The sequence below is a fragment of the Lingula anatina genome, chromosome 1 (genome assembly GCF_051362555.1).
Source record: "Lingula anatina isolate TDL-2025a chromosome 1, LinAna3.0, whole genome shotgun sequence".
In the NCBI taxonomy this organism is placed as follows: domain Eukaryota; kingdom Metazoa; phylum Brachiopoda; class Lingulata; order Lingulida; family Lingulidae; genus Lingula; species Lingula anatina.
Genome location: NC_141767.1, coordinates 45,886,898 through 45,901,941, shown reverse-complemented (window position 1 = coordinate 45,901,941; position 15,044 = coordinate 45,886,898). Strand labels below are relative to the sequence as shown.

At 34.1% G+C, this 15,044-nt stretch overlaps 1 protein-coding gene and 1 long non-coding RNA gene across 6 annotated transcripts in view; both read left to right on the top strand.

Annotated features, from left to right (window-relative positions):
• Nucleotides 1-40: 40 nt before the first annotated feature.
• On the top strand, nucleotides 41-8,767 carry LOC106162139 (organic cation transporter protein). Of its 3 annotated transcripts, none has more exons than XM_013539284.3 (11): nucleotides 41-159; nucleotides 579-920; nucleotides 1,263-1,494; nucleotides 2,357-2,546; nucleotides 2,865-2,997; nucleotides 3,230-3,330; nucleotides 3,483-3,617; nucleotides 3,877-3,959; nucleotides 4,269-4,389; nucleotides 5,760-5,832; nucleotides 6,198-8,767. In XM_013539284.3, exons 2-11 carry the CDS (start codon nucleotides 621-623, stop codon nucleotides 6,459-6,461), a joined length of 1,632 nt encoding a protein of 543 aa, XP_013394738.1. In that variant the 5' UTR covers nucleotides 41-159; nucleotides 579-620; the 3' UTR covers nucleotides 6,462-8,767. The 3 variants fall into 3 exon arrangements, with proteins under 3 accessions (XP_013394738.1, XP_013394737.1, XP_086866286.1); XM_013539283.3 differs by having other exon boundaries at nucleotides 124-341; XM_087010160.1 differs by lacking the exon at nucleotides 5,760-5,832 and having other exon boundaries at nucleotides 124-341; nucleotides 6,198-6,423.
• A 5,141-nt stretch (nucleotides 8,768-13,908) lies between these two features.
• Nucleotides 13,909-15,044, top strand: part of LOC106162155 (uncharacterized) — a 40,490-nt gene continuing 39,354 nt past the window's right edge. The window contains exon 1 of one of the 3 annotated variants that reach the window (XR_001238302.2): nucleotides 13,909-14,034. This is a non-coding gene — a long non-coding RNA (uncharacterized LOC106162155). The remainder of the gene's footprint in view (nucleotides 14,035-15,044) is intronic. The other 2 variants (XR_015333712.1, XR_015333711.1) reach the window with 2 other exon arrangements.

Genomic DNA, 15,044 nt, shown 5'->3' with positions numbered 1-15,044 from the left:
AAAAATTGTTGGTTTTTTGTTCTGATTATCAGCATTATATACTATTACAAAAATTAAAGAACTTTATTTCCGCGAAGTGGCGCAAATGATCTCAAACGTATCACAGTCCACTGAACGTCCGAATGTTGCACATGGTTCGACGCTACAAACATCGATGATGTGAGTGTTAAATTTAGAACGTCCCTTGCAAAAGTTGCTGCCGAGGCAAATATTCAGCATGGATCTATGTATAAAGTCTCAATATATCCGGCATGCAAAAGAAACCAAGAAGAGGAGCTGTTTTCGGACGTGAACGTGCTAAATATATAATAATTACGTGAAACAAAATTTCTTGAACTGAGGTACATGAACTGTTGGATTCTCGTCGTCTGGTTTAATTTTTTGATAAAAGTAATTAGTCGTCAGTACAGGCAGTAGTAATAAGAGTCCTGTAGTTTTGTCTTCCTTCTTTCACCCCCGTTAAATTTTTATGCCAGGTATGTTGAGAGAAACTACTTTTATCAGTATGAAGACTTGGGTTAAACTATTATGAGACCAGACTGCCTTCTTTTATTTACAGCATGATCTTGTTTTTTTAGGTTGCATAAAGTACGATTGTTGTGAAAGAAGCACTTAGCAATATGTCTATATTTGAAGATATTCTGAGTGACCTTGGGTCATTTGGACCATACCAGGTTATTATTTTCATACTGGTCAGCTGTTTTGAGACCCCAGCAGCATGGGTGATGTTTTTGCCAGTGTTCACAGGGGCCAAATTACAGTGGGCATGCCCAGTGGAAGCTGACCAAAACAATAACCGTACTGATTGGTACAATGTGAATGGTACAGTTCAAAATTGGAGCATGAACACGTGTACGCCTGATAATAAAGTTTGTGAAGGGATACAGTACAACCAGGAATTTACATCTCTTATGTCTGAGGTGAGTTTGCTATGTAGAGGAGATATGGTAGTGTCAGTAAAATTGTTTGGTTAAGACTGTTTTGAAGAATGTGATGTCATCAATTTTTTAATTGATGCAGAAGCTATGAAAAACAATTGAAAACAGACAAATGGAACCAAAAACACAACTGCCTAGGCAGAGGTTATAAACAAGGATATGTGCAAAATCTTTTAGATTAACCTTGCAAGATATTTATTTTCTTTAAAAATTACAAGCATGGTACGAATTAAAATTGACAAGTAGTGGCGCACATGCAACATATGTAATAAATTCTCTTATGAAGTTGTGATTCAGTATTGTGCATCAATATTCATATTTCAGTGGAATTTGATTTGTGACCAGGCCTTCGTCAGCGAACTCATCACCACTATTCAGATGATAGGTGTTCTGGTGGGGGCATGCATCACAGGGCAGTTGGCAGACACATTTGGGCGGAAGCGTGTTCTGTATGTGGAGTACACCCTCATGTTGGCTGTATGGTTTTCCAGCTCCTTTGTCACATCCTGGCACCTGTATGCTGTATTGAGGTTTATCATTGGTGCTTTATTTGCTGGTAGGTGTATGGTAAGGGTGACCCGCCAAATAGCAACTAGTGGTGGAAATAACTTATAAAGTTCCCTTTGCCTGGCTCGCCATAGTATTTGTGAATAACTGGGATCTCGATTACACACTAAAAATTTTGTCCTGGAGTCTGTTTTTAATATTTCACTGTTTATTACTAGTATACTTTAATATGTAGCTAAACAAAGTCAAAGCTTGAGCAAAAAATGTTCATTTTCTTGGTAGTTCTATCATAAATGAAATTTATCAAACACAAAACATCTGCTCACATCAGTCTTATGAAGGCCTACGTCCAGGTTGGACGTAAGCTAACGGTTTGAAAGTTTCTCGGCTTGTGTTTGATAATTTTCATTTATAAAAGTCAAGGCTTCCTTTCAAAGCCAAATTTTATTATGGGCTTTCTGTGTACATTGCCGTTCTGTAAAACTTACATCATGTTTAAACTTTGATTATCTGTTTTAAAGACCCTTCTGAAGTTCCACTCCTTTCAGTATCTGTTACAGCTACTCTTCTGTTGTTGCCCTCTTCTATGGATACTTAACAAGTTAAATGAATATACTAGACATGGCTCAGGGTCAGTTTGCAGAAGGTCATGCATAGATATTCATATCTTGAATATTACTCTTCAATGAGTTCTTCACTTTAACATTTTGTACACTTTAAAATTTTCATCATATCTTTAAATGCCTCCTTTTTACATTTTTGCAAGCTCAAAATTTACTCAGAATATTTTTTGCCCGAACTGATATTCATGCTTGAAAGTAAAAAGCATGCTTTTATCTCTTAGAACTATTGAATTATTCCTGAACACCTGCCATTTAAAATATTTGAAAGTCATTCAATGTTTATTTCAGGAGTAATGATAGTAAACTTTGTTCTACCTATTGAGTTTGTTGGACCACAGTGGAGGACATTCTGCGGCTGTATAGGGTTCTGGGCTGTGGGCGTCATGACATTATCTCTGTGGGCCTACCTGATACGTGATTGGAGGACCTTATGTATTGCTACATCAGTTTCCAGTGTGGGCATCCTTCTGTCTTGGTGGTAGGAAAACTAACTAAATGTTTTTACCACGTGTATTTCATCACCATTCATTCTGTACTTTGCAAGGTCATAGAACAAAGAGCTGAAAGTTGAAAGCCAAATACTATTTGGTACTGGGGCATAAGTGATTTGTATTCTTGAATCAATACTTAGCAGCTGCTTATTTGTGCCCTCCTTAGTTCAAATTTCCATCAAACAAGTTGTTGAATGTGAGGCAGGTTTTGAGATTCATTATCATAATTTCTGGATAATTTCACACTTATATTGCTTGTATTTGTATGTTAAGAAGTTGATTTTATTGAACGGTATCTCCTTTAGGGTTGTACCAGAAAGTGCACGCTGGCTGGTGCAAAAAGGAAGATTCGAAGAGGCATATACTATTTTGAAAAGAGTGGCAAAGTTTAACAAAAAGACAGCACCAGACATTACTATGTTACAAGCTGCAGTTGAGGTTTGTTATCTTTACATCTTCTTATGTTTAAAGGATAAGCCATAGACATTTACATAAGTAAAAAAAAAAAAGGAAAGAAATGTGAAAGTCTTCCTTTTTTAAGATTATCAAATTTGTTATTGAACTAAATGAATAAGGACTTATATATAAGGATAAATAATTATAGTTAATTAGAAATTAAGTTGAACATGGGGCTTGGGTAATTTCTATGATTCTTTATCCATTTTTACAGGAAGAACAAAATAGATTGAAAGAAAATAAAAAGTACAGTTATTGGCATCTATTTAAGACTGTTCAAATGGCCAAGAACACTTGTACATCATTGTACATTTGGTGAGTAGTAAAGTGAAAAGGTCACTTTTGCCACAGTTTTTTTTTTTTTAACTTAAAAATTTTATCAAAATATATGTAAGAAAATTAAGTCTTGATACATAGAATATAATATACCCTTTTTTCCCCAATCCATAATTTTATTTATTTTTCAGGTTTGTGTGTGGGTCGGTGTATTACGGAATCTCTTTTAATGTAAAAAATCTGTCAGGAGACCGTTACATAAATAATTTCCTATCTGGACTGGTTGAGATTCCAGCCCTCATATTAGTGGTGGCAATCAACAATAAGTGAGTGTGAAAAGAAAGAAACATGATATAAAACAGAAACTGTGTAAAACTGTTGGGTTCATTGGAAAGTACATTTTAAATCGAAAAAATGCCATATGTGACATGATATTATGCATTTAAATTCTGTTATGTAGTGTTCAAATGGACAATTCGATGATCGCTGTGAATTAATGTGGTTTGTTGAAATTTAGAGTGCACTTATACATGGTCTTGCTTTCGAGAATACTTTTTTAATATTGCCATATTTTTCTGATTTTAGAGTTGGTAGAAAAAAGACACTGTTTGCTCTTCTCATGTTGGCTGGTTTGTCCAGTTTCTCAATATTTATTATATCATTTTCAAGTAAGTGAAATTATCTATTTTTTCACTTTGCCCATTTGACAAACAAGTTTTTTTTTATTCTAAAATAAGTAGATCAAAATTTCATTGTTTTGATATTGTTCTTACTCATGCTAGTAATTGTAGCCTCTGATATGTGATAGCAGAAGCAGGTACTTTCCTTTTTTTTTCATTTAATATGAAACTAAAAGGTTAAGAAGCTTTTACAGAGGGGAGAAAGATATAACAGAGGGGTAAGGATGCAATTTTCAGAATTGTCTTATTTGGAATTCCCCTATAACTATAATGCCATTGGGATTCCCTCAATTAAAGGTGAACTGAAGGAGCAAGTTGTGCTGACTCAAGTACTAGCAATGTTGGGGAAGTCTGGAATCAGTGGAGGCTGGGCTGCTGCACAAGTCTTCTCTGCTGAGATGTTCCCAACTGTGGTCAGGTAAGAAGGATAGCTTGTTTGTTGAAAACATTTTTTTTTAGTTCGTGAGGGATTATACATCTTAAAGGGATAACAACTCTTCATATGAGATCTATATTTCACAATAAATACATTGCAAACAACTCATAGAAATATAATGTATTCTTTTTTACCACAAAAAAAAAAAAAAAAAACGGCAGTAATAGCAATTATTCTAAAATCTGTGTGTGTCTTCAGACCACATGACCTCCATAGATGGCTATACTGTTTAATAATCTCTTTTTAGAAAAAGAAACAGGGACTAACTTTGAATGTTGAAATGGATTCATTAACCATTGGTAATTATGGGAAAATTGTCGTTTACCCCAGGAATTTTTTTTTTTTTTTTTTTTTTTGCCAAAATGAACAGTTGTTATCCTTTTAAGAATAAATGACAGTGCTTTGTTATAAGCCACTTTGAAATAATGTATGAAAATGTTAAAGGTACAATCCATGGGTTTGAAAATCCCCAAAATTTTTGCCACCTACAACTTATAAAACCTTACATACACCTAAAAATGATTTAACCCCTTAAATATGTTTTCTGGAGTATATTTTATATTGATTTCCATTAGAGCTTATAGGGAAATGGTCACTGTTGTAATGACTGGCCAGTCATTTTAAGCTAAAATCAACCTTTATAAGTTTTATCTAAGGTCGAATCCAAGTGCAGAAAGGGATAGATAAATCATAGAATAATTCATGAATTCGAGAAAATTAATTATTTTCCCAGGAAAATCCATTTTAGCAGGTAAATCTGATAGAGTGTACCTTTAAGCCACATTTACACTGTGAAGTCCAATGAATTTGTGAAGAGTTTTAAAATTTAAGAATAAATGGCAATGGGACCATTCAGAATGAGAAGAGCCGAGTGCTAGCTAGGCCACAACCTAAATATGGCGGGCCTACATGAAAGAAAGACCACTTAATCCTGTAATGGTCTCTCTGCCTCTCACACACCTCTCCACGCGTCGTCCCTGCAGGGGCACAGTAATTAAATCTCGGCTCAATTCAACCAGTCGAGGGACGACACGTGGGGAGGCGTGTGAGAGGCGAAGAGACCATTACAGGATTAAGCAGTCTTCCTTTCATGTAGGTCTACCATATTTAGGTCATGGTCTAGCTAGCACTCGGCTCTTCTCATTTTGAATGGTCCTAATGTTTCATAACAGCCAGAATGGTTTTCAAAATTTACAACTTGTTTTAAGATGACTTATACCAAAACTTGCTCATAGTAGTTATGGGCCTGTAGATTTAGACTCATTTATGGTTGGTTTCCTATAATTTTTCATTTGTGAGGGTCTATGATGTTGTGACTGTAAAGCCATGTTTCTCTTCATGATTTATTGTAGGAATTTAGGCTATGGTGCCTGCTCCATGTCAGCCAGAATAGGCCTAATATTAGCTCCGCAGTTTGTTTATCTGGTATGCATTATTTTCACTTCATAAATATTTAGGATAAGTATAAGAAATCTGTGTGCACTTTTGATAGATCTGTCAGTTTCTTTTGTGGAAAAGTCGAGATTTTAGGTGCAAGTGAACAGCTGTCCTGTTCATATTGAATGTTTGTGCAATTCACAAACAGAGAGAACTTTGACAATACACCATTATATTCATGCCAGATCAATTCAGAATATTTGTCACTTCTTGTAAATAGTTCCATTAATCTGTGAGCACTTAAAATTAGTTTTACCATCCAAAACATATGTAGTATATTTACTTGGCTACTGTAATACCAGTGTGTTTATTGTACAGTCAGTTGTGCATTATTTTGTCCTTGTATATTTCAGCATCAGTATACAGAATCTCTTCCGTATGTTGTGTTTGGAGTCCTAGGAATCACTAGTGCCATAAGCTGTTTGTTTCTACCAGAGACAACAGGCAAAGCATTACCGGAAGTTATTCAGCATAAACAACAACATTCAGAATGTCCAGCAAGAGACAGTCCTAGTCACAATGATCAGCTCCATGAAGATGTGAATCCACAACATGATGTCAGTTTGGATGAATTCCACAGCATGCAAGCAATACTGCAAAAGAATTCTACAGTCTAGAGCTTTTTTTAGATCTTTTTTATTTTAACTTAAAAGTTGTGATATTATTAAAAATAAATATTTATCTGTGTTTTTTTCTTTTTCAAAATCTGGGTCATTATTCAAGTGCCAAAGAGGAAGAAAGATGGAGAATGTGAACACATGATGGTTACATATCAAGGCTTAAAGACCTAATCTAAAATTGCAATTATGTGCATTAATATGTGATTAATTTGTTCATGTAAGAGTTTTAGATCTGTTTACCCAACTTTTCAGTTTATATGTATTAAGAGATGAACAAAGGAGTGTTTTATAATATGCTTCCTTTTTTTTCTCTTGAATGAACACGGGCATTTTATTTAAAGTTGTATTTTTTTTTTTTTCTTGCTTGGTTAACATATGGTTAGAAGGCTACAAGTACTTTTTACATTATTACTGTAAATCATTCACAGTTTGCATTTTGGCTAGATTTACTACTTACACTGGGCTCGATATATTTAATAAATGAATTTTGTCATTAAATTTATATTTTTAGTGACTATGATTTAGTTTGGTGTTTTGCATTCTTAATTTTACACCTCATAAGTATGAGTATTTGTGTTACCGAATCCCAAGCATTGTAACTATTTCTTTGCATTCCATTTGGTATAACTAGGTCAGAACCAACAAACAATATGAAACAGCATTTTTGTTGAGGTGTTATTTAATATGAATATTTGGTATTTATTTAAACATTCTCTGAAAGTAATATTCAAACTCAATATTATGTCGTAATTCACAGTTATTTCACCTCGTACTATGTAATTATTTTGCTTTTGGCATATGAAAGTTTTAAATTGATAGGTTTTGTAAAAACCCTGTAGCACGCAATCAAAAATCATTGACAAAATAAACCAACAAAGTTTATATAATCAGTGCTACGAATGATATAGTTTTCATGTTAGTTTCACTCTCCTAATTAGAAGATAACATCATTACAGTTAAAATAATGATGTAAGAATTGGATTTTATTTTATATTTTGTTTTCAGGTTTGTACAAAGTGAAGACTGTAATATATATGTACATAAATTATGTTAATATGAGGCCAGATTATATTAAAAATTCTCATACATATAAAATATTTCAGAAGTGCATATTTTTCCATGGTCAGTTTAGCAACTTTTTTAAGAGAAAAACTCATTTTCGACCGAGTGTTTGAAATAAGGTAAACATCAAATATTCTCATTTTTCTTTTACATGTACCAGGGCAATATTTTCTTTGGCCAAAGTGTATTCTGTGTGGTTTTTGGCAAAAATTCTTATTTTAATGTGAGTTGTTACTTTATTACACTTATAATATGTACCTTTTTTTTGAAAACATACTGGATCCTAATGTATTGCATGCAGAATATTTAATATATAATATTTCATGAAAATAATTGGACATTTTACCATTTAAACAGCAAAGAATAACAACCAAAGGTTACTCATGTTTTGCATTAAAACTGTTTATTCTTTTAGACAGCAAAGGTATTTATTATGCAGTAGATTGGTTTTAGTTTAGACCTATCAAGTGTAGACTGAAATAGATAAGAAAGATTTATGATAATACTTGCAAAACAATTCAAATGCACACTGAACTGGTAAGATGCTGTGTTTGCAAATAACATCATGATGTAGTTATTTCTAAAAAGCATGATACAGAAGAAGTGCACTAAAATCTCAAATAAAGTTGATTGAAAATAAAATGGTTAACTTGCCTCTAGTAGTGAAAAGTGTAAGTTGCATTAGATGTGCCTGCCAGACAAAATGTCACCCTTGTGGTTGGTGGGACTAATTGTGATCATGATCATGGCTTCTTATTTTAGTAAAAGGGGCAACGTTTGGCAAAAATAGATAAAAACCTGACCCAAATATTGCCATGTTGCAAACTGCATGGCAGGATTGCAATTTTCTTGATATTTGTTTGAGCAAAAGGGTCCAAAATTTTTCTTGGATTAGTAACCATCTAAATTTTATGCTTTGACATATTCTAAGTTGGCAGTCACATAAGGGTTTTAGTATGGTGTTGTTTAACAAAATCGTGTTGATCATATTCTTTGTTAAACCCAATAGTAATATTCTTTGTTAAACCCAATATAAATGATTATATTAACTTATTAATGTTTTATTAAAATACAACAGATGTGAAGCTGAATTTTTGTACTATCACTCTGTAAAGAGTGCTTGAATGTTTTGTCAGTATCTGAAAGAATTGTTAATTCTTTTAAACTTACAAATATGGTCAGATTATAAATTGAATGTATAAGAAATATAATACAACAATAAAACAGTTGCTTGAATAGATGATACTCGACTTCTAAATATTGCACAGAATGAAAGTCTTACAATCTTGCAACGTACCCTTCTAAAATTCAATTTTTTAGTGATAAATGTATAGATAATGTAATGCTTGTTTTTACCTCAAACATTTTGTTCACTTGAATCTATTACAGTATATATTTATGTATGAAAAAGCAAGTTAACATTTGTTTGAAAGTACTGCATCAAATTTGGAATAGGCCTTTACATTTCATAACCAACAAAGGTTAAAAATTTAAAAATCAAACTGAAAGAGAAAATAGCGTGCATAGTTTTTCTGATACTCCCTGGTTTTTATAAAACTATTACACCATCTTATTGCTCGCTATATCACACAGATGCCAGGTGGACATTTCACATTAAATAACTTTTTGCACCAAAATTTTACGTAATAGTTGTTATAGATTACAAAGACTTTTGATTAACCGGGTTTGCTGATTTAAATTTACAAGAAAATGACCCAGTGCATGTTTTTGAAGAGAGGTTTGCAAAATAATAATGTTGTTGATTATGGGATATGCAAACGAAACGAACCCTCTCCCCTCTTTAACGCAAAAGATTATTTATCAAATGCGATCATTGTGCTTTAAATACTTTAGGGAATGTGTTTATTGCGTTTGTTGCGACTAGATTGTGTTCACGCTCACTAAATTCAGCACCTTTCCAGCTTCCAGTTTCGCATTTTACACGCCAGGGTTTCAGTAGCATCTGGAAGTTGCGCATTCACACGAATATTTGCAAGTTAACCCCAAGCCCCTTACACACACCATACGTAATCAGCTGGTTCACGCCCTTCAGTTTTTTCTGCGTCCGTTGCGTGACTCAAGGAGTTATTTCATTCCTAAAAGTGGCCGGCAAAAAATTAAGAAAACTAGTGAAAAACATTGTCTTGACGTCAGTGCGCTTCTGACATTCCCCAGTCTTTTGAAGCCGACGGGGATACCAACAGCGAGGGCTATCTTCAAAGTCAACAGTTCATAAGGCTATCGCCATTTGCACAATATTCTTGCGCAGTTGCAGAAATGACGTTCTTCTTCTCTCTCTCATTTCTTTTTTTTTTTTCTTGCAGTCAGTTTTTTTTTATTGCTGTCTTTTTCCCTGAAGCAGCAGCCAGCGAAAACAAATAAGAGTTGAGACTGCGGTTTGTTTGTGTTATGAAGTTCCGTAGACAAAGGTCTGTTTAGAAATACGGCATTTGAGAACGTAATATTGAATCTGTTTTAGCGGGAAATCATCATGCAGGAAGAGAGAGAAAATCGTAATATTTTTCTAATTAATTCGTTAAGATACATAAGATGGCCAAACAGTTACAATGAAGTAATGAAGTGAAATCGATCGGATTTGCATGGAAATTACACACTGGAATCTAGAGTAAATAAAATGAGATTTTTGTTTGTTATGTTTTCAAAGCACAAGCACAATAAAATATACTTTGATTTAAGAAATGAACAATTTTATTTAGTCTAAAAATAATCAAATAAATTAAAATCAGCTTAATGTTTATATTTCGTATCATCTATGTGCCAATAAAATGGATGTAAGCGCAAGTATGACATCTCAAAAAGATGCACAGAAATAAACTGAGAGGGACAATTCAAATATCTATGATAAACTATTGATAATTATAATATAAAGTATCTGAGGCAAAAGAAAAAGAGCACCACAAACAATTAAGAAATAATATTTTCACAGCAATATTGGATTATTCTTGCTCTAAAATGCTATTCACTTACACTGAAATGGATTGTCTCAGTGACTCACCTATAGGCCTATTCGCAACAAATTTTTTAGATTCAGTGAGATTTTTTTTTTTATAATTTTTTAAAACAGTTTTGTTTTGTGGGGACAGGTGTACAAACATTTGTCTTTTTGTAATATGTTCTAGGCACAAGGTCGGGTCAGAAACAGGCAGAATTGCTTCGGTCCACTAAATCAGTTTGATTAAAAAAACGAGAAAAGTCTTGATCAAATTTGCATATACGGCGCATGCTATTGACTCAAAGCTATGTCAATTGAAGGTTTCTTATTTGTGCCCCAAGACCATTTGTTAATCAAAATACTTTTTGCATCGCCTTTTTTCATCAGTTATGCATTCAAACATATCCAGTTCTATTTACACACTTTCCTGTAAAAACATTCCGGATTTTCATTATTTAAGATTATTTTTCATAGAGGTTGTCCGGTAATGAGTTCTAGTTAAACAATGCATAGAGTTCAGACCTCGAAAATAAAACTAGCACAATGTAGATTTCTTCGTTTCAGTAATGATGAAATCATTTGTAGAATACATTCGGAATGGAGATGATCTCTCTCTCTCTCTCTTTTTTTTTTTTTTTTTTTTTCGCAAACGCGAGGCTCCTGCTATATGGTTAAATAAATTTTCAATACAGTTGCCTTATGACAACGGCTTATAATGTTTTGACGTTAAAAGAAGAGGCTTGATATTTACCAGAAAGTTTCAGATTTCATACTCTGGGCGTAATATGCGAACTAGATCACATAATGAAGACGGCAGATTAACTTGTAGTTCAAAGCTTACCTTGTGTGTGTGTGTGTGTGTGTGTGTGTGTGTGCGCGCGTGCGTGTGTGTAAAACTGTTTACATAAGCCAGTAGTCTAAGCAACATTACAATGAATTCTAAGGTTTCGGTATAGGTTCTGAAGCAGTTGCCTGGGGATAAGAAATGCGTAGTCCGTTTTAATTAATGTTCAGCAACATTTTCACTTTTATTTATGATTTGAATTATTAGTATCATACGTGTATTTAATTGTGCGGAGTAGCGTTACGTGCCTTGTATTCACAAATACATGGAAAGATTTTCCAAAATGCTACAGACAGAGATTGTTTCATGTTTGATTGAACCTAAATTTTCATGAAAACATTTGTGTTTTAAGACAAGCATTTCAACCTAATTCAGTTCAAATGTTGTGGATGTTCAATATATGCATTTATCCTTTCACGACTCTGCCAGAACAACTAATATGCTGTCTTGTTTTATACAGTATAGGGAAAACGCGCTCTTCGACCGACTTAATATTGCAAATCTTATGCACCTTATCACCTGACTTATTTACATCACCTGAGAAGCACGTCATCAAGTGAACCGAAACCTTTTAATTTGCCTTCAAACATGGCAGTGCTATGTAGGTGTCACAACACACGGCTAATTGATATATATATTGGGATTATTTTGTTGCGCCTACGTTTAGCGGAGGTATTCGATTCTAGGGGGTAGTGCTGTGGTTAGGGCTGCATGAGGCCACGCCCCCGGCAAAGGGGAGTCGATCCAGGGGTTAGAAAAATGTGCCTCCGTAATAGATGTCACGACGCGAAATTTACTTGAGCGCCATTTGCGGTCTAAAGTAATGGTAATGGAAGTGATTGGCCAAAAAGTTAGAAAAAAGAGCAAATTATCAAAAGCGAGCACTGGAGCGTTCACTTTGGGGCTCAAATGTTTTGTAGACAGATGTCTTAATGTAATGTGTGTGAAACCCTCAAACAGCAGTGTTTGCGCAACATTGATGTCTAATAGGACCTGAAAGATGAAGCTTGATTGGGTCGGTATATTCAAGCGTTATTGTATGCATTGAATTGTCATAGGTCGTCGTTTAAAAGGGGCCATGGATTGTACTCTTTTAATCTTTAAGAGAACGTATGTATACAAATGAATTCAAGGTGGAAATCAAACGAATTATCTTTAAAAATCTTTGCACACCTGCAACTGATTTTTAACATAACAAACAACAATAAAAATCCATCGAAAACATCGGGAAGATGACTCCTGATAAGTGAACACATTAGCTTGTTATTTTTACTGACGACTTTTCAATTATATTTTTGACTTCAAAGGTTCTCTTTGGCAGCAAGGGTCAAGGAAGTTATGCAGAATCGTTTGGCAGTGGACCTCCAAGCGCAAACCAACGAAGGGCGTTAATTTACTTACTATGATTTTTAAGGTCAATACCATCATTGATGTCTAATTAGTTTTCGATCACGACTGGACTAGTTATTGGAGAGAGCAGTAATAATGCCGCATAATTTGAAACTAAAAGGCCATTAGACTCATTTCTGTGACAATTTTTTTGCTCTATATTGTATCTATTTGAAGTTGTAATCTATTCACTTTTTTCTGTCCGCTTTAATAATCATAAAACTTAAGTTAGAAATTGAGGCTAAAAGTAAAAAAAAAGATCCAAGATTTTTCCCCATTTTTTTTCATTTCAGTTTCGGTATATCCTCCTTTCTCTTTTTGAACGCTTTAATTAATATGAATTTAGACCTATAATTAACTGCTTAAAGTAAGGTAAGTGCCAGTTCCCTCTTGTCTTTGTGCTATATTTTCAGGCTTTTGGCGTTTTTGCTATCTCACTTATGCTTAATTTTTAGATAAAAAAGGTGTTGCAGTCAAAAGATTATAGTCTTGATACTGAAACAGTGAACTCTCTGTCCACTGGAAGTCATATGCCATTAAGTCATTTAGAAACGTGGCAAGTTGTCGATAATGTTTTCTAGAGTTACATTTGTAAGATGTAAAGATAAATAATATACCATTCCACCCATGGGTTATTGCGTTGGATACAATGACGGGTCACAAAGATGTTTAATGTATTAGGGTTCCTTTAATAAAACGCAGGCGTCGAATGTAAAAAAGACAAATGGCAGCAAAAGTAAAACACATCTTTTACGAAGAACATATGCCAACTAATCTGAAATCAAGTAAAAAGCTGTGTAGTCATAATTCGAAATACATTATACAAATTCAGAAGTAATGCAATGCAATCGAGTCCACGCTCCTATGTTCACAAGCATAATACCGTTTGTTTTCTGTATTAATTATTTATTTACATCAAGAGTTCTAGAATTATTCCATTGAAAAGTAACTATTTGCAAATAAGTAAGTGAGCAAAACTTTCAAGTATACGGTATATCTTCTAACGAATAAGACTTAAGATTCTTCACAGCTTCAAGATACAAGTCATTTGATATGCTATTCACTTTTAGCGACAAGCCTAATTACGTGCTTTAATCATAAGAGTATCCCTCGAGAGAACACTTGTGGTTATCCGGTAGCCGAAAAGCACCCTATAAGGAGCGTTCTAGATTTGTTTGCCCAATTGTTTGAATAAACACAAGATATCACGCAATCCTTTGTACTAAAGGAAATAACTAAGCGTTTCAAGCATTTGATCATTATGTAATTGCCCGATTAAAGCAGCACTTTTAGAGTACCCGGCGATAAAAGAGCAAGCTTGGGTGAGTACTTTGTTCGACGTTTGCCATGGAACCGATTCCAAGAAAGTAACGAGAAAGGGTTTCTCGTGCTTGACAATATATTAAATGGGTTAGAAGACAATAACGTATTTCTACTTTTTAGTTCAGGTAATTTTATACGTGGTCTGTTTGCCTTTGAGATGGCCGACGGATGGAACATTGGAAGAGTTCTACAGACGCCGTTCTTGCAACAGAAAAGATTATTGTTTAGTTTTAATCGGTATTGCTCAAATATGCACGATTTATTGAATACGCTTGTGACTTTTTGTGACCATTTAAAGACATACACTGAAACGACAAGCAATATTATAAAACGTATGCCGTAAAAGAACAACGCCAATGATTTGGCATCACTTTTATTCTGCTTGTTAATTGCCGTAGCAATTTGACCAATGGGCTTGGACCTTATTTAGAATGTTTCAAACATGGGTAAGATCTATTGCTGCAGACTGACCCCATACATTTCACGCACACAGAATGTTCGACAAAATGGTTTCTAGGTTATTGCTCTGTGAATTTGCCTTTATCCCTCCAACTGCCTCCTCTGGTGACGGGTTTTGCGACCTTTGTGTCATAATCTTACGCCTGTCTTGCACTTTGCGACCCCATCTTGGGGACAAAGTAGATTTCTGAAATATACTGCCAATATATATTGTCAAACAGTCGCCAATTGTAAGCTCTCAGACTGAAAAATGGCCTCCCGGGCCGCGAAGAGCGGCATTTGTTTTGTAGAAAATGGTTAATTCAGAACTTAGCTGACTTTGGTCTTCTGATTTATTTATTCAGTTGCATTTATGTAAACGGATTAGAAGCTTATTAATGAAGTAGTATATTTTTTAACGTAGTTTTACACTTTTTGGTTATTTTTTAAGGTAAATATCGCATATATCTCAAATCAAATAAATATTTATTTTATTTGGAAAAACTAAACTGGTAAACAACAAGATGAATTTGACACCAAGAGTTAAGTGCTTTTTCTAGTTTTTTTATCT

Excerpts from the sequence above, each read along its gene's own strand:
- LOC106162139 (XM_013539284.3), top strand. The coding sequence starts at position 621 with ATGTCTATATTTGAAGATATTCTGAGTGACCTTGGGTCATTTGGACCA. Across the intron at positions 3,960-4,268 it reads ATTTATTATATCATTTTCAA|GTGAACTGAAGGAGCAAGTT; the intron begins GTAAGTGAAATT and ends CCTCAATTAAAG. Across the intron at positions 5,833-6,197 it reads CTCCGCAGTTTGTTTATCTG|CATCAGTATACAGAATCTCT; the intron begins GTATGCATTATT and ends TGTATATTTCAG.